Source organism: Chelonia mydas, chromosome 27 (assembly GCF_015237465.2).
Source record: "Chelonia mydas isolate rCheMyd1 chromosome 27, rCheMyd1.pri.v2, whole genome shotgun sequence".
NCBI classification, from domain to species: domain Eukaryota; kingdom Metazoa; phylum Chordata; order Testudines; family Cheloniidae; genus Chelonia; species Chelonia mydas.
The window spans coordinates 10,830,421-10,849,346 of record NC_057860.1 but is presented as its reverse complement, the minus strand read 5'-3'; the positions used below and the strand labels follow the sequence as shown (position 1 = coordinate 10,849,346).

The window sequence follows — 18,926 nt, the reverse complement described above, 5'->3', positions numbered from 1 at the left end:
CAGAGCTGCAAATAGCTCTTTAATGCATCTCCTGCGGCTCTCTGCAGTACATGATATTAAAACACCCTGTGATTTAATGATTAACTGATCTAAGTTATTAACCAATCAGGAGGCTTTCCCTCTGTTATTAACCAATTGTAGTTGATAAAATACTAATACTTGGGCAGTCGTTTTGCCGAGAGAGAGAGAGTGTGTGTGTGTGTGTGTATATATATATATATATATAGCAAATGAAACAATGAATTCACACGACTGTGACTCTTTTGGGTAATGTTGACCACTAATTTGTCTCCTGACACCCTGAGGTCTGAGTATCGCTGGACTCTAAGTCTTTGTCTACACTGGAACGACAAATTTTCGGTTGTTCAGAGGTGTGAAAAAAACCACTCCCCTGAACGACAAAAATTTTGCCGACGAAAAGCGGCTGTGTGAGCAGCGTTCTCTCCTGCCGACCAAGCTACCGCTGCACCTTGGAGGTGGAAGTTTCTTGTTGGCGGGAGAGCTCTCTCCTGCCAACATACAGCGGCTACACTGCGCACCTTTCATCTGTAGCTGTGTCGCTAAAAGGTGCATAGTGTTGACGTAGCCTGAAACGAACCTTTCAGGAGGACAAGGCGGGTGAGGTGATATCGTTTATTGGACCAAGAGACCAGCTTTCCAGCTTACACAGAGCTCTTCTTCAGAGCTGGGAAAGGTACTCAGTGTCACAGCTAAATACAAGACAGAACAGATTGTTTAGCATCCGATGAAGTGAGCTGTAGCTCACGAAAGCTCATGCTCAAATAAACTGGTTAGTCTCTAAGGTGCCACAAGTACTCCTTTTCTTTTTACGAAGACAGACTAACACGGCTGTTACTCTGAAACCTGTTTAGCACAAGTAGTTAGCACATATTCTAAGGGACCATTCAAGGGGAAGTGGCTGAGTTAACACCTCTGCAGACGTAGGACAAAAAAAGGGAGGAGTGAGTTAGTTACAGATTGTTTATTGTAATAAACCATATATCCAGTGTCTTTATTCAGGCCATGGTATTGAGTGTCTAGCAAAATTATGAATTTAAGTTCCCAGGCTCGTCTTTTGAGAGTGTTGTGCAGGTTTCCTTTGAGGATGAGCACTGAGAGGTCAGCTATGGAGTGATCACTTTGGGTTCACCCACAGGGGACGGGGGTGTGTTTTGTCTTTGGTCCTTTTTCTGGGTGAGTTCATTTGAGAGTGTAGTGATTGTCTGGTTTCACCCACATAGTTATTCGGGCGTTTAGTGCAGTAGATGAGGTACACCATACATTGTGATAGGCATGTTTGGGACCCCTAGATCTTGAAAAGTAGGGATCACTTCCCCCACCTTGTCTCTCTAATACCCTGGGACACACATGGCTACAACAACACTGCAAACACCAATGGAAAATACCTGCTGGGAAAGCATGTGGTCTTGATCTAACAACATCAAGAAATGGAGCATCCACCACTCTCCTTGGGAATTTGTTCTAAGGGTTAATCACCTTCATTGTTAAGCATTGGTGCCATATTTCTAATCTGAATTTGTCCAGCATCGGCTTCCAGCCAGGGTTCCCATTTATGTCTTTCTCCCCTAGATTAGAGTCCTTTAGCACCTAGCATTTTCACCCTGTGAAGGTACTTTGACACCAGGATAAATCACTTTTCAAGTAAGACAATGTGGTCTAGTGCATAGGGCTAGGATTTAGGAGACCTCTGTTCTGTTCCCACCTCTGCAACTAATGAGTTGTGTGACTTTAGGCAAATCACTTTCCTGCTCAATGCCTCAGTTTGCCCTCCCACCATTTGTCTGTTTACACGGTAAATTCTTTGGGGGCAGGGACTTTTTCTTGCTAGATGTACAGACGGTGCCTACCACAATGGGTCCCTGAACTTGGCTAGTCCTTGAGGTGCTGCCATAATGGGACAGACATACAAGTGGTATAAAGGTCCATGGCAGTGGTTCGGAGGCTGGGAAAGAGAATGAAAAGCTTTGGACTTTTTGATTTAGAGAGAGGACAAACAAGAGGCATGAGGGGAGGAGAAAATGAAGAATGGAAGAGAGAAGGTAGATCAGGTGCTCCTATTTATTCTTTCCTATAATATGTGGACAAGGGATGTCCAGGGACAGTGAAATGCAACTTTTTGGTTTTTATACCCAGGGAACTTCCTGTTTCTGGATATTTATCGTAGCCAAGAGCTTAGAAGGATTCCAAAAAAGTTTGGCTATTTACATGGAGAATGAGCATAGCCGCAGTTCCGTTACACAGGGGTAATATGCTTCATAGGGGTAATAAATCCGCATGATTCAGGGCATGAGTAAATCATAAACTGTCTGGGGTCAGGAAGACCATCTCTCTTATGGGAAATTACTGCATGATTTTTCAGTATGGGGGTTTATAGGCAGCTAGTGCTGAGGGGCAGGAGATAGTGGCCCATTGCTCTGACTCAGAATGGGCTGAGAACTTTTACTGCAATCAGTGGGAATTTGCATGAGGATTCATTCCCTCCCCCCCCACCCCCCCCGGTGAGATGAGTAACAATCACTTATTTGCAAAAAGAAAAGGAGGACTTGTGGCACCTTAGAGACTAACCAATTTATTTGAGCATAAGCTTTCGGGAGCTACAGCTCACTTCGTCGGATGCATTCACGAAATGCATACAGCTCACAAAAGCTTATGCTCAAATAAAATGGTTAGTCTGTAAGGTGCCACAAGTCCTCCTGTTCTTTTTGCGAATGCAGACTAACCCGGCTGCTCCTCTGAAACCAATCACTTATTTATTATCATCCCTATTTGACCCCGGGAGAAGCTGAAGTTGAGAGATCTTAAATGACGCACCCAAAGTTGACATGACAAATGAGCAGTGGAGCTGGGACTAGAAACCAGGACCCCTGGCTCCCACTTCTCAGCAAACTGCTAGTCCCCTTTCTTCTGTTCCTAAATTGTACAGTGCTGCTGGCTGCTCGCCCTAGGAAACAAGATGTCCTATTTCATTCTGTTGCGAAGCACCAAGTTCTTTTGTAAGCAGCAAACAATTGGAAGGGGATGGTCTTGTGGTTAAGGCAGCAGTCTCATACTCAGAAGACCGAGGTTCAATGCTGAACTCTGCTCCTGACTGCCTCTGTGACCTAAGTTATTTAGGGCTGGATTTTCAAGTCCTCCGCTCTTCCCTTTGGGGCTAGAGAATTAACAACGCCTGAGAGCTGCCGTTGTGACACAGACGGGTCACAATAGGCTGCCCTCTTTGGCAGATCTGTCCCTGGATCTCTCTCAGTTCCTCCATCTTTAAAATGGGATGATTGCCTATTTAGAATGTCAGCTCTTTGAGGCAGGGACTGTCTCTTACTATGTGTCTGTACAGCACCTGGCGCAGTGGGGCTCAATTAGGCGCTACCTCAGTACAAATGGTCCTCGCCCTCTACGGGTCACCGGACATGAATCCAGAGATTGGAGGTGGCTGGTCTTTCGGGGCGGGTTTGGTCTGAGATCTCTTGTCTTCAGTGACTTACCAAAACCCACCTGTTTTATTTTGAAATGAATATATTTTTGGAAGTGGGGGGGTGGCGGTCACGTTCAGAAACTGTCGAGATTTTCCGTTTTCCATGCAAGGCTCCTGTTGGGGAGGAGATTAATTGCAAACAGCTTTTCTGCTGCGTCAGGCTTCCTGAAAGGCTGTGAAGTGTCTGGGGTGGAAAAGTAGATCTTGGGGCTGTTTCTTTCTGCCATTACCATCTGTTCTGGGAGCGAGCGAACACGTTATTCCCCCTCCCGCCCCATCCCCGCAATTAGCTGTGGCCGGGGGTGATGCCATCAATAGACGGCGCCTTGTGAAATTGGGGCGAGATGGAGAAATCATGGCGCCTTGTGCACGGAAAAGGTCCCTTCCACTGTGGCGGGCAGAGCCCAGCGAGCAGGTGCTGAAAATGCAGCAGCCTGTCCACCAGTTGCCTTCGGTGCACAGATCTCCTCCCTGCCAGAGCACGCACAGGCTCTGTGGTTTGGGCAGTTCCTTTGTTCATTTCAGCTCGACGTCTGGTTCGCTGGGGGAAAGGAACAGGGGTGCAAGGCGGGGACCGCTCCGGAAGGAGCTCGGGGAGCTGAGCTGTGGAAAATCCGGCCACAGGTGTCCTGGTGGGAGCTGCAGTACCTTTGAATCTGAGCATCTTCAGGACAGAGTCTGGCCTTCTACAAGTGGCTCAAAACCCATTGTCTCCTGAGGCAGAAATCCAGGTTCTCTCTATCCCAACACAGGCCAGTAATTCACCCCCACTGCCTGACCCTTGGTATGGAATATACAAGGAATCAACATGCAATAGGCATAAATCCTGCAGGGCCTCACCATTATTATATGTGTTACAGTGGTGCAGAGAGGCCGCACAGTGCCAGGTGCTGTACGTACTCCTAGTAAGAGCTAAATGGACAAGACACAGCAAGGTATCGTTATCCAGAGGGGGAGCTGACACAGATTAAGGGCACTCGTCTCTTGAGAATCGGGCCCTTCCTCTGGGCGGCGATCTCTTGAAAACTCGGCCATGTAACTTGATCAAGGAGGCAGTGGTACTGCCAGAATTTGAACCAAAGCCTCCCGAGTCCCAATTTAGGGTGTGTCTACACAGCACCTAGACACCCGCGGCCAGGGTTTCAGCACTAGCCCGCTATCTTTTTAAGGCGCCCCAGGCTTTCGCTTGTTTCCAGTGGTTTAAAACCATTCCAGATGCCTGACGCTGATCGGTGCTAGAACTAATCCTACGCCGGATGGGTTGCAAACCTCATGCGTGATTGCTCCACTTTAGCTGCCTTCAAAAAGAGAAACCTTTCCCCCTTCCCAGTAGCATCCAGAGGTTGCAGATGCTCGGAAGGTGTCATCTAGAAAACTGAATCCCCATCTCCCCCCTTCCATGCGAGGTTGTCTGTGCTGGGAGCTCGGGCTCAGAAACTTGCCCCTACCGCTCGCCTGGGCGGTTGGGGGGTCTTTGCAGGCAGCGCTGTCCTTGAGGAGGATGATTTACGGAGCGTTGTTAAGGGCACCCGACGCCGATCTTGCGAGGTGCTGAGTGCGTTCTGCAGCTTGCAGCAGGTGCTCAGAACCGCACAGGATTTGATTTAGCGGGAGGTCTGAGCCCCTGTGTCTTCAACCAGCGCAGCAGTGCACCGCGGCTTTCGGGAGTGGGCTGCACGGGGCCCAGGTGGATCTGTAGGGCACCAAGGTAGGATGGGAAGATGGTTCAAGCACAAGGGGAGACAGGGCATGAAGGTCACTGCAGGGCGGGCTTGGGGTCGGCCATAGGGCTGGGTGTTGCCGGCGGGGGGGGGGGGGGGGGGAGTGGGGCTGTTTCAAAAGAGGGCAAATGCAGGCACCCAGCTGAGAGCGGGAGGATCAGTCACAGGGGCAAGGATGCAGAGGAGAATTGGGGATGGATCAGGGCCCAGTGATGACGCAGGCCCATTGTAGCGGCCAGTCAGCGAGATGTCCAGGGCTGAACTACCCCAGTGCAAATCCAGAGAAAGCGCTGAGTTTGCGTGGGGGTCGCTGAAAGCCAGATTGGCTCCCGAGGTCTATCGGGTGGAGGAAGAACAGCGTCCATGTAGGATGGGGTGTTCGGGGAGGAAGTGCATGCCTCGGGGTGGGAACCGGGAGGAAGAGTCCACTTGGAGAGAGGCCCAGCGGGGAGCCTGGGGCCCTGGAAGGAAGCGGGGGTGATATTTCTTGGGCCACTGCAATAAGCTGAATACTGGGGGCTGTGTCCCCCAGGCCCAGGGGCTCGCCTATCCCCGCCCTCAATCGGCAGCTGAACGCTCCTGCAGAAAGCCGGCGAGGGGGGGAAGACGGCCTCCCTGCACAGCTTCTGGGCATCGCCCCGCGAGTCGCTGGAGGTGTGGCACCCATCTCGCAGGCTCAAGAACCACACGCCTTTCCTGAGCCGCCTGCACCGAGTGGGCCCCCCGAGAGGTTGGTCACCCTGGTTAGGCGGTGGGGGATTTTTTTTTTCTTTTCGCTCTTGCTTCTAAAATAAACCTCCGCTTTGTGAGCATGTTGCCTAACCCGCTTGCAGCCACACACCCGGGGGGGGGCTTTTCTTCTTAACCAGCCTTTATTTGAAACACTCACTTTTCCTGTCTTCAGAAGCACAAACCTCACACAACTCTCCTCGGCCGCCACCGACATGCGTCCCCACTCTCAGCCCCGGCCTTCGCCTCCCCTTACAGGAAACCGTTCACGTTTGCGAGGCCAAAATCCCGGTGCCACGGCTTGGAACGGCGCCAGCCACAGTGTGCCAGGCAGCGGTGGGGGAGGGCAGGGGAGAGTCCTGCTTTGCCATGCCTGGCCTGCCTTTTGGTCGATTTGCATTGCTAGTGATTGAACTGGAGAAGGAAGTTTCCACTCTTTGATCTCTGAGGGGCAGAAGGTTATTTTGGAGGAAGGGAGGTTACACCCAGGGCAGTGCTTTTTCTAACCAGCTCCCCTGCCGTTGCCAATGTGGGACCCGCCCCAGCAGGGCCTGGTGGGCTGGGTTGGGGGGTTTTGTTTTGGAAGGCAGCAGAAGACCGAGGGAATGGCAGGTTCCCCTGTGCTAAAACACGGGCTCCGAACGGCCACAGTATTTCAGGTCTGAAATATTCATGGGGCGGTGGGCGAATGTCGGGCATCCTGGCGGCTATTCGGGCCTCAGGGAGCGAGAACAAGGTGCTGGCGACTGCCTTGCCTGTGTGAGATCAGCCAGGCTAGAAATCCCCTCTCCACCTCACCTTGCCTTCCACTGCAGCGTGGCCTAGTGGTTGGAGCGACTGGGACTTCGGAGAAGTCCTGTGGCCGATGTTGGAGAGGACGTCAAGCCAGATGATCACGGTGGTCCCTGCTGACTTTAGAAGTTGTGAAGCTGTGGAGTGGGGGTCCTGGAGACCCGGGTTCTCTTCTTGGCTTGGCTGCTGGGTGCCTTTGGGCGCTCCGAGACTCAGTTTCCCAGGCTGTACAATGGGGAGAATGAACCTGACCTCCTCTGTGAAGTGCTTGGAGACCTAGGGATGAGAAGAGCTAGGGGTGACGATTATTTATTATTCGCGGGTCTCTTTCATTCACACCCAGCCCGCTGCGTCTTCAGAGTGAGCCCGCAAAAGAGTTATTGCGCCCCGCGAGGTCACAGGCTCCGACGCACCGTGGTCACCCCCTTGCTTAGAGAGTAGGGATGGCTTTAGGGGGATGGATTCCCAGCTCTGCCACTGGTTCGCTCTGTGACATGGGGCAAGTCGACAAGGGGTACATCTCCACAGCAGCGAATCTCGGAGCCCCCATCTGCCGAATGGGGACAATGATGTTGCCTTGTCCTGCTGCAGGCAGGGGGTTAGTTTCCTCATTTCGCAGAAGGGAAGGGAAGGTGGAAAGGTTAAGTGACATGACCAAGGCCCCAGAGACTGCTGCTGCCAGCGGTGGGATTAGTGGTCCCTTAATGAGGTTATTAAGGGCCTGACTCCAGCGCCTGTTGAAATCAATGGGAGGCTTGGCTGGGGGAGGAGGCGGCTGCTGCTGCTCACATGAGCTGACCCTGGTGGGGCCAGAGGAGCGGACTCCGCTGCTGGGAGGGGCCTCGTAACAGCCCTAGCGCACCAGCCATAGCTCTGACAGCACAGCCACAAACCGATCCCTCCCCCAACTGAGGGGCCGCAGGCTTTTTATGGATCCCAAAGGCGTCCACCTCTGGGCAGGAGCGTGTATGACTGGCCTCCTTTAGGAAACTGGCTGGCTTTTTGTCCCGAGCGATCCGTGCCCACGGCAAGGCCCATGCTCAGGGCTCTCTCCGCGAGACTGGCTAGGGACTGGGCACCAGCTGGGATCGATGCCGAGTTCCTAGAAGAACAGGGGAGCATGTGAGTTTCTGGACACGGGGAGCTCCAGGAGGTGTAGCTGCTGCGGTGGCTGACAGAGGAGAGCTATAGATGCTGGCCAGGGCTCTGCTCTGCTGCCTTCTCGGGCTCACGAGGGGTTCCTCTGGGTGAGCGTCGTGCCCATTGTTCACAAAATCCTTCGAGTCGGATCCTTCGGGGCCCTTCGTTTTGTCGCCCGTCACTCCCGCCGGCCGCACGTCAGAACAAACAATGGTCCGCTTCCAGGGGGATGTGTCCTGTGAACAACGGAGTGAATAAACCCCCCGATTCTTTAGGGGTGGTGGGCGGGGGAAAGGGAACGGCGAAAGGGGGGGACCTGTCCGCTGCTGTTACGTGAGGCATCTCCCAGGTCCCCTCGGTGTCACAGTCACTCAGCTCAACGCGGCTGCTCTCTCGTGCTCGGCCTGACAGCCCCTCGGTAACCTCATGAGACAGGTTCTCCCTTCACATCAACATAGCGAATCTGTTTTTTTTTTTAAAGGCGACGCGGAAGTTGTTGGGGAAACTTCCACGTGTTGACAACTTTGGCAGGGCCGCGGGAAAGGCGTTGATGGGGCCGGCAGCCCGGCGGGAGGAAAAAGTCGTCATTCATCTGTTGCCTTGTTTGTTTTGTTTGGAAAGCCAGGATGCCTGGGTTCCATCCTTGGCTCGCTAGGTGACCTTGGGCAAGTCGCTCTACTTCCTTAGAGCCCCGGTCTCAGTTTGTAAAGGGAGCTGAGCTCCGGGGGTGAAAAAACCGCTGTCTCCTTTTGTCTGGCCCTATCCTGTACTATGATATATAATGTGGGTTATGGTACTGCCTGGGAGTGGACCAGGACCCCGCTGAGCTAGGGGCTGGTCAAACCCAGAACAAAAAGTCAATCTCTGCCCCAAAGAGCGTACAATCGACTTATAGGGCAAGAGAGAACGGCTGGGTACAGACAGGCTGGCGACGGCTGGTCGGTGTGATGAGCCGCGGCCTCCGCTCGTTTTGTTCTCACCTTGTTCTGATGATCTGTGTTCAGGTGCTTCACTCAGCCTATAGGGTCGCAGGTCCTGGGGGGGGATCAGACAGACCCCCAGAGCTCTCACGGGGCCTTCCCCAGACTCCCAGGAGCCCCTCTGCTAGCAGGGTCCAGCAGCTGTCCCCTTTTCCCAGGGCAGTTGGCTATGATCTGCCCCTGCAGTCGCCCCTCGCAGTCGTGGGGGTGCAGTGGCTCAGCAGAGCCAGGGGTGGGGGGCCTCTCCCTGTCCCCGAGCCGGGCCGTCTCCTGCGGGGTTGCTTTACGCCTTGCCCTGCTGTCTACCCTGTGTTAGGGTCAACCTGGCACTGGCCTACACCGAGCTGACCGAGGAGCTGTACCAGCTGAGGACCCTCAGCTCCCTGCAGAGCCAGATCCTGCGAACGCTGCTGCAGGAGCAGCCCATCAACGGCGGTGAGCACGTTCCCGGGGCCGAGGGGTTTGCGCGCCGGGGCAGCGGGTTCGATTCCCGGCGGGGGACGTCTCCAAAGGGAGATCGGCACCATCCCCCTTGACCAGAAGGCCCCGGAGTTTGGGATCCGAAAGGGGAGAGGGGCTGGGGAAGGATGGGGAGCCCCGAGGTCAGGCTGTCACCCCTGGGGGACGAGCCCCTCCCTGGGACGTCCCTGCTACCCCTCCTGTGCGCCTCAGGCCCAGAGGGTCGCCCTCTAGGGGCGGAAGGGGAGATGGCTCTCAGGGGCCTGGATTCCACCCTTGGCCTCTTTCCCTGATCGAGATGGTCCCTGTGCCCCACGTAGGCTGAGCCGGCATACCGCCCCCAGGACACTGCTGTCTGTGCTGCGCACGCACATGGCGGGTAGGGGCGGGGGGTGCGTCCCCTTGCTGACTTGCTTGTCTTTTGTCCCGTTGCTTTGCAGGCCAGAGGCACTCCCCGCTCTCGCAGCGCCGCTCCCCGGCGCCGCCCTGCCCGCCCCCGGCTCAGCAAGGCCGGCCCCCGGTCCCCCCGTGCCAGTCTCCCGCGCTGCAGCGGCGGTCTCCCGTCCCCCCGAGCCAGTCCCCTGCCCAGCAGCGCCGCTCCCCGGCACCCCCCCCGAGCCAGTCCCCTGCCCAGCAGCGCCGCTCCCCGGCGCCCCCCCCGAGCCAATCCCCCGCCCAGCAGCGCCGCTCCCCGGCCCCCTCCTGCCCGTCCCCCGCCTCCCAGCACCGGGCGCCTCCCGCCAGCGAGAGGAACGTGATGGATCTGGGGTACTCGAAGCCCCCAAGCCACCACATCAAAGCCAGCTTCCAGGGGCGCCGCAGCTACTCGGAGGTGAGCGACGCTGCCGTGTACCGGCAGAGCCACTCCCTGTGGCTGCAGCCCGAAGCCTCCACGCTGCCAAAGCACCGTCCCTACGGCGAGGTTTACATCGGCGGGGCCGGGGGCGCCAGAGACGCCTTCGAGGAGCACCTGCGCTTCGAGAAGCAGTCCTCGGACGAAGACGAGTGGGCCGTCCCCAGCCCCCCCAGTCCCGAGGCGGGAGCCACCCGCTGTGCCTCTTTTTGCGCTGGCTTCCCCATCCCCGACCCCGCCGCGCACCGGACAGCTGCCTCCTACTCCAGGGCCGAGCACGCGCAGTCCTGGCCGTCGATCAACGTAAGCGCTAGCCCCGGTTACTACCTAACCCATTATCCCGCTGCGAGCTTCTTCGCAGCAGCGCCACCTCCAGCCTGGTCTGGGCTGGCCTCGCCGAACCCCCGGCCCTCACCCCTGGACTCGGGGACGTGTGTCCCCTTTTCTCAGCAATGGGTCTGAACCAGAATGTAGGACCCAGGGAGGAAGAGGAGTGGTGGTCCTGTGGCTAAGGACAGGGAGAGCTGCATTCTGTTCCTGGCTCTGCTGCTGCCGAGCTGCGTGACCTTGGGAAAGTCACTTAACCACTGCGTGCCTCAGTTTCCCCATCAGTAAACCGGGCGGGGCTGTGATACTTTCCTATCTTGTGAGGATCAATCCAGTCCATGGCTGAGGCAGTTGTTTACCGCAGTGCTGGAGGCCCCAGGAAAGCCTGTAACCAGATAAGAAATGTGGGGAACTTTGGCTCCCAACCTTAATCTGAGCTCTGCCTGGTGGACCCCAGCTGTGGACAGCAAGTGCTGGGAGAGGCACCCTCTAGTGAATCCCACTAGGTAGCTCCTGTTACGAGGGGGATTTTCCTCCGCCAGCCCAGCATAACTAGTTTGGCTGAGTGGTGACTGAGGGGAGCTGACACCTGTGTCTCTGTGTCCTTGAAGGCTGCCAGGAGGGGGAGAGTGGGGCGTAACCCCCCAAGGAGTGGGCTGAAATTAATGAGGGGGGAATTCAGGCTGAAGATCCCAGCAAAGCCTGCTGCGGGGGAGACCTGGGGGCTGCAGAACAGTCTCCTGGGGGCAGAAGGCAGTTCAAAGGGAAGACCTGGGCAGCGCTGTTAGACCCAGCAGGGTGGATCCCCGGCTGGTGTGAATTGGGGCTGCTCCATCGACATCAGCTGGGCTTCTGGCCCCGCAGCTCTCTGGGGAGGTACCTGGGACTCTCCTTTAAGCAGAAAGGTCATTTTTTGCCCCCTCTTGCCCCGCAGCTGCTGATGGAGACGGTGGATTCTGACATCCGAAGCTGCCCCCTCTGCCAGCTGGCGTTCCCTATCGGCTACCCGGACGATGCTTTGATAAAGCACATTGATTCGCACCTGGAGAACAGTAAGATCTGAGGCTCCTCCTCCTTCCTCCTCGTCACGACTTCCTTACAGCCCTGGCCCCCTTTGGATGCTGCATGAAAACGCGGGGAGCAACACGCCTCCCTAAATACCTCCAAGTCTTCAGTACCTGCAGGAAAGACTGAACTGTAAGAGACTCACCTCTCCCCCTTCCCCTCACCTTGGTTTTAAGTGGGTTTCTTTTCCCCTCCGCTCCCCTCCCCGCCCCCGGGAATGGCAGGATCTGCAATACTCCTTGTGTCAGCCGGGGGAACGCTCCGGTCCAGGTACTGGGGAGGGCAGAACAATTAGTAGTGGCTTCTTACAGAGGGTGTCGCTTGCCTTTTACTGCTTCTTCCTTTACAGCTCTTGCTGTGCCATTTGGTTTCTCTGGATGATCTCAGGGAGGACTGATGGAGGATGGATTCCACCCCCCACTCTGAAAGCCGCTGCGGTGAGAGGCACAGAGTTTCCATGCACCTGTCTGCGGGAATCTCAGTGCAGTTTGAGTCTCTCCCCTCTCCCCAGGGGTTTAATTGTTACAGGGCGGTTGGTTCTCTTCAGCTTTGGTCACTGTTGGCCCCCGAGAGCTTTCAAACCAACCTGCCTTGGCCTTTGGCTGCTAGTTCAAGCATCTTTCCATTAAAATCCCCCCCCTTTCTCTCAGTGACGCTGTTGAGAAACAAAACCCACTTTCTAGAGGTGTAGCATGGACATCCTATAATATTGCACTGAACTTAATGTCGGCTAGGGGCCATATTCTGGTCTCTGCAAAGTCAATGGCTGCTTTTGACTTTGACTCTGGTGGAGCCCAGCTGTGTCCCTGGTGTATTTATATTCTCTTTGATGTACCGTTTACTCCTCCTTCATCCTGACACGTTGCTTTGAGTAGCTAGTTACCGTGTATCAAGAATACCCTCTGTGTCCCACATAGTGGTCACGCCCTCACCTTGCCCGCAGTCTCGTGATGGCATGTGACACTGTCGTGATGGCATCATGTTAATTCCACAGCGGCCACCTGCGTGGGTCCAAGACCCACTGTCTCTCTCCGGCCTTACCAAGCATCTTTGCATTGTACTGATCTGCGACAAGCCCATTCAGACTGGCCAGCTGCCCTCATTTCCCCCTGCCCGTACCCCGGGGACTGTCTCAATGGAACTTCATGGAGTCATTCATTCATCAGAAGTGCCCGCACAGTGAAGATCCTTTGGGAGTATCCCACATTTCCTAGCGGGACCCAGAGATATTTTTTTGTGCTGGGCAAACCCCCACTCCTTCATCATTCACCAGGGCGCTGATGAAACTAGCAGCCGTAGCAGTGCGTCTCTGGGTAGGCATCGGCTGTTCCTCCGGGCCGGATCCTCGGCTGGTGTCATTCGTCCAAACTCTGGGGCGGGGAAGGGAAGGAAGAGACTCTCGCTCGCTGTGGGCTGGGAGGTGGCGTTCGCCCTCCGGCATTGGAGTGGAAAATGTAATGCATGGCGAACCGGCCATTTCCACCCCGATGCTCTGCCTAGAGATGGGCCCAAACCACTAACAGTTAATCTGGAGCAACTAGATCCCTGGCATTTCCAGGGGTATTCAGATGCAGGGTTTGGGCCCCACTCTCGAATTGCGCTGGGGAGTGGGTGTGGTGTGAATTGGTTTACTTAGGGTGAGGATTGTCTGGGCCCAAGGGGAATCCCGAGCTCCTTATCTGAGGAAACTCTCAGAAGGGGAGGGCTTGTCCACACTTGAAAGTTAATGCGGACTAAAGCACAGTGTAAATGGAAAGTGCATTAGCTGTTCCTGATTAACCCCCATGTATGGACCCTTTTATTCCACAACAAGCGTGCCCCGTTCCTGTTTAGTTTCACCATTGACCTGGAATACGAGGATCCACAAATGGAACAACTCCACGGGTAGTTGAGCCCTGGATTGTGGGGTTCATCCATGGAACTGCGAGACCCCAGGAAGTTAGAGGGTTCCAAACTTGCCATAAGAAGGGCTTGTGGTTTAACAGGGATCAGAGCAGGGCCAACCTGCGGCTCGGGTGACCCTAGGGGCTGGCCAAAGCGATGACTAGCCTCTGGCCCCACATGCTGGGTGGCCGAGGGGTGCGTTACCGACTGATGGTGCTGGCGATCCAGGGTGGATGGATGCCAAAATTATAGGACCATGAATTGACTGATGGGCTTGATGTGGACATCACTGGGTGCGGCGCTCTGGCCTGCGTTATGTGTACCTGACGCACAAGCCACGCAGGGGTGGATCCATGCAGGAGCTTGGATCATATTGGTCCCTTCTGGCCTTAATGGGCATGTCTCCACTGCAGTTAAATTCCAGTGGCTGGCCCGTGTCATCTGACTCGGGCTTGGGCTATAAAACTGTAGGGACCCTTGTGGGGTCCCGGGCTCCAGCCTAACCCCAGACATTTACAGTGCAGTCTTATAGCCCTGCAGCCTGATCCCCGCGAGCCCGAGTCACCTGAGCCCCGGGTGTTTAATCACAGCGTAGACGTACCCAAAGCCTATGAATCAGAGAGCAATTCCAGACGCTTCCAAGCAGCTGACGCCAGTGCCGCTGGGTAAGGTGCCTGAGTCTAGCAGGGGCGCGGGCCTTTGGGAAAATGCATTCAAACCGGTTTTGTGCATTCTGGGGAGGTGGGGATGACACCCCGCCATTCATGGCTCTCCCCCCCGTATCTCATGTCACGCTGCATCTGGGGCTGGAAGTCGTGGCATTGGGCAAAAAAGGGCCCAATCCTGCGAGATTGCAGAAAAATTCCAAGCAGGCTCTGAGCACCCTCAAGTCCCACTGAAGTCGGCGGGGGCTGAAAGGGCTTGAGTCTCCTTGGAAGGCCAGCGGGCATAAATCGATGTAGCCCCTCTGCACCGATTTACACTGACGGAGGAGCTGATGCATCCTCCTTGGCTGATGCATCACTCCTTTCCATACTCTGGTAACACACGCTCGCCCACAAGCTGTGGATGTCACAGACAAGACAAAAAGAAAAGGAGTACTTGTGGCACCTTAGAGACTAACCAATTTATTTGAGCATACGCTTTCGTGAGCTACAGCTCACTTCATCAGATGCATACTGTGGAAAGTGCATCCGATGAAGTGAGCTGTAGCTCACGAACGCTTATGCTCAAATAAATTGGTTAGTCTCTAAGGTGCCACAAGTACTCCTTTTCTTTTTGCGAATACAGAGTAACACGGCTGTTACTCTGAAACAGACAAGACAAGCATTTTCAGCAGGCGGAGGATTCCAGCCATATTGAAGTCATGTCACTTTAAGGTTGGGGGAGGGGCCAGCACTGGGGGGGAGGAGTCAAGGGCTAGAGAAGTGCCCGCGAGCAATTTAATTTCCCCACTACTGACACCACTTGTCCCACATCCACATGAAATCTACCTCAGAGCCAACGAGAAGCAGAAAGGATGGAGAGGCAAGATGGGGCTGAGCTGCCCAGGTCCGTCTGTAGGGGTCTGATGCATTCTGCATCGTGGCGCAAAGCCTGATGCGACAATGCACGGCTCTGTCTGAAGAGCCCAGAGCTACCCCTTCCCCATGCGTGGCCTGCAGAGAGCTCTCAGTGTGTTGTTTATTGTAGGCTGCTCCGGGCCTGTTACTTCAATCCCCCCTGTTCTAGTCCAACGATCCAAAGCAGAAATACGTGATGTGGTATAATCTCCGCCCCTCTCCCAACCGAGCACCCAATCGGGAGATCCAAGCGGCCTGTCAGTCATCGTTCTGTGCTGCATGCTCTTGACTGACCCCTCTCGATACGGCCCGCCAACGAACACGGGCCCCTGAGATCCTCAGCTCAGGAGAACGTGGAGAGACATTGGTCTGTACGTATCTTCCTTTTGTGTATGTTCTCTTTGAAGAGATCCTGTGCTCTGTGAAACAGAATAAGTCAAATAAAAGTTACCTATAGACTGAAGCGTCAATTGGCAGCCAAAATCTCTTCTCTTTTGGGCTCTGTGGGTCAGGGCTGGCTCGTTCGCTTTTGCAGTTAAATTCCCCAGGATAACATAATCTGCTTGGCCAGGGACAAAACGTTGGTCTAGTACTTGGAGTAGAGGATTGGGAGTCAGGACTCCTGGGTTCTATTCCTGACTTTTGGAGGGAGTGTGGTCTAGTGGTTAGAACAGAAGAATGGGTGCCAGGACTCCTGGGTTCTATTTCTAACTTGTGGGGGCGAGGGCATGTGGTCTAATGGACAGAGCTGGGCACAGGACTCCTGGGTACTACTTTCAGCTCTGGCAAGGAGTGAAGTGCTTCCCAAACTTTTGATAAGAGTGAGCCACCCCTTAACAGATAAATTGTTTGTTCCATCCCCCTCCCTCCCCGCCTCTCCTTTTCACGATCACAGCTTAAGCTCATCTCTAGCTGGCAGTGAAATTATATCCCCGACAGCACGTCTCCCAGGGAGAGGGATAGGGAATGGGTCTGATTCGCTCCCGGCTTACACTGGTGTCAAGCTACTAACTCCGCAGATGTCTGTGAGCACTGGATCAGGCTTCAGCTGGGTGGGCTGGAACCTGATTCACCGTGTGAGAACAGCTGGTCCGTGAGGGGCTGTCTCGGCTATGTTAGAGTGGGGTGACTCTGATGGTCTCCGGGACTGAGCAAGAGCGGGCTAGAAAATGGAAATCCCTTCCTGAGAAAAAGTTGACTTTCTTTTTTTTTTTTTTTAATTTTCTGTCCCCAATGAAAAGTCAAAAATGTGAAATTTTTTTTGCAGGAAGGGAGGGATTTCCAGATTAAAATCTGTATGGGGAGAACCACAATGGAATCTTTTGGCTTCCCAGAGGCTTGCTCTGAAGGCTGTTGTCGATTTCACAGGCCGCCTGCTGGGGGAACGTGAAACTGACAAGAGTCTTCCAGGGGCTCTTTCTTTGCAGTTTTCCGCCAGAGAAAATCAAAAGATTTTCAGCAACATTGAAATTTTCCGCCTTAGCACAACACCAGAACCCTGATCTCGGGTACCACCCTCATGCAGACAATAAGGCCGGGTCTACACGGAGCTAGACGCAGCTATGTCGCTGCGGGATGTGACCTAAACCCCGATTCAGACAGCGCTAGGTTCTCCCAGTGCTGTAATGGCGTCTACATTGACACGCAACAGCGGCGCCGATGTGGCAGTTTAAATATAGATGTAGCCTAATAACCTCCCTGCTTGGAAGTGTCATGGATCATGGGAAAGATATGATTGCTCTCTATAAATATATCAGAGGGATAAATACCGGAGAGGGAGAGGAATTATTTAAGTGCAGTACCAATGTGGACACAAGAACAAATGGATATAAACTGGCCACCAGGAAGTTTAGACTTGAAATTAGACGAAGGTTTCTCACCATCAGAGGAGTGAAGTTTTGGAATAGCCTTCCAAGGGGAGCAGTGGGGGCAAAAGATCTATCTGGCTTTAAGATTAAACTTGATAAGTTTATGGAGCAGATGGTATGATGGGATAACATGATTTTGGTAATTAAATATTCATGGTAAATAGGCCTAATGGCCTGTGATGGGATGTTAGATGGGGAGGGATCTGAGTTACCCAGGAAAGAATTTTCTATAGTATCTGGCTGGTGAATCTTGCCCATATGCTCAGGGTTTAGCTGATTGCCATATTTGGGGTCGGGAAGGAATTTTTGCCTTCCTCTGTAGCATGGGGCACGGGTCACTTGCTGGAGGATTCTCTGCACCTTGAAGTCTTTAAAGCACGATTTGAGGACTTCAGTAGCTCAAACATAGGTGGGAGGTTTATCGCAGGAGCGGTGGGTGAAATTCTGTGGCCTGCGTTGTGCAGGAGGTCAGGCTAGATGATCCTAATGGTCCCATCTGACCTTAGTATCTATGAATCTATGAAAGAACCTGGCAGACCAGTCTTGGTGTGGGTGTGGGAACCAGAGGCACAGAAATGAGGCTCAAGCTCACACAGCAGGTGAGTGGCAGAGGTGGGGATTGAATCCGCACCACTTTCCTTTCACGCAGTGCTGGGGAATGGACCAGCTCATGTACTTTCACCACTACAAAGGCCTGATGTTAGTATCGCTGGCCAGGGAAGGTGAATGAGTTGAAGTGACCTCGTAACCGGGCTCTACAGAGCCTGATTCATATCATAGCTGGATTGTTTCAGATTTACTGTGGTGTTTTCACAACAGTAAGATTAGAACCACAGGGGGTGGGAGGGAAATAGGACAATCAAAAGCAAAAGCAAAAGCTGTGCAAGTCCCCAGGCAGTTAGGTGGGAAGCCTGTGTGAGAATGTTCCCTGCGTTACCTCCTCCAGCCCCGACCCTGCCATGCACCCCCACCGCTGGATTGATACCTTTCGCATCCCTGGCCGGGGGGGGGGGGGGAGAGACACGGTAAATAAAATCCATGGGAAACATGCTGACTACTCCACACGCTCCCCCCGGCCCCTCCTGATCTCACTTCTATACTAGTGTGAGGCATTGATCCAAAGCCCACTGAAGTCAATGACGGGAAAAGCTGCCGGGCGGTAGAGTTCCCCCTCCCACGTTACCCAGCCCGGCTTTTCCAGCCCCTTCAATGGAACCCCACTCCCCATGGCGGGTGCGGGGGAGAATGGGGCTGAATCAGGGCATGGCGGTGCCCCCTGGAGTTTATTGGGGGAACTGCAACATGTCACGGTTTTGGTGCTCGGGGTTAATTCAGGATGCTGGAAATTCGGGATGCTTTAAGAAATGCAGCTAGATCCGTCGTAAATCGCTGCTGCTTTTCAAGACTGAAGCGTGGTCGTCGGGGTAGTTACCTATGAGCTTATCCACTTCCAAGCAGGGATATTATTATTACTTGTATCACAGTAGCAGCTAAAGGCGAGGGTGGAGATCAGGGCCTCAGGATGCCAGGTGTGGGTACAACACATAGTAAGAGCGAGTCTCTGGCCCCCAAATGCTTACAGTCTAAATAGACAAGACTGACAAAGGGTGGGAGGAGGACAGGGGCCCAGGCTGGAGAAGGACTTGCCTAAAATCCCACAGTAGATAGCACCTAGGTGCCTTGACTCTTCGCAAGTGCCCTATTGACAGCCCCATGCTTTGGCCTTTTAAGGTGCAAAGAGGAGAGGCTGACCACTAATCAGGTAAGCCCGACCCCAGCTACCTGGTTTCAGGAAACAAATAGCTGTGGTACCTGCAGGGATGCAGCAGTTCAAAATGGATTGCAAATTGGGCGGGCATATTTTTTGGAAAGAGTGTTGAAAACCTAGACGGGGGGGCCAGGAAGGGTTCCAGCCTTCAGAATCTGAACCCACAGGGCTATGGCTGGTGCAAATGAATTCCTGAACTCTTCTGGGGAGAAGAAAGCACTCTGGTCTGCAACTGAAGAGGAGATAAGCATAAAACACAAGCCCCAAGACCAGGAGAGATATGAG

At 54.1% G+C, this 18,926-nt stretch overlaps 1 protein-coding gene across 1 annotated transcript in view; it reads left to right on the top strand.

Moving 5' to 3' along the window:
- Nucleotides 1-15,475, top strand: part of TBKBP1 (TBK1 binding protein 1) — a 59,555-nt gene extending 44,080 nt beyond the window's left edge. Inside the window, exons 8-10 of the mRNA XM_037887093.2 lie at nt 9,172-9,290; nt 9,755-10,470; nt 11,429-15,475. Coding sequence (XP_037743021.1) covers nt 9,172-9,290; nt 9,755-10,470; nt 11,429-11,557 — 964 coding nt within the window. The 3' untranslated portion in view covers nt 11,558-15,475. The remainder of the gene's footprint in view (nt 1-9,171; nt 9,291-9,754; nt 10,471-11,428) is intronic.
- The last annotated feature ends 3,451 nt before the right edge of the window (nt 15,476-18,926 follow it).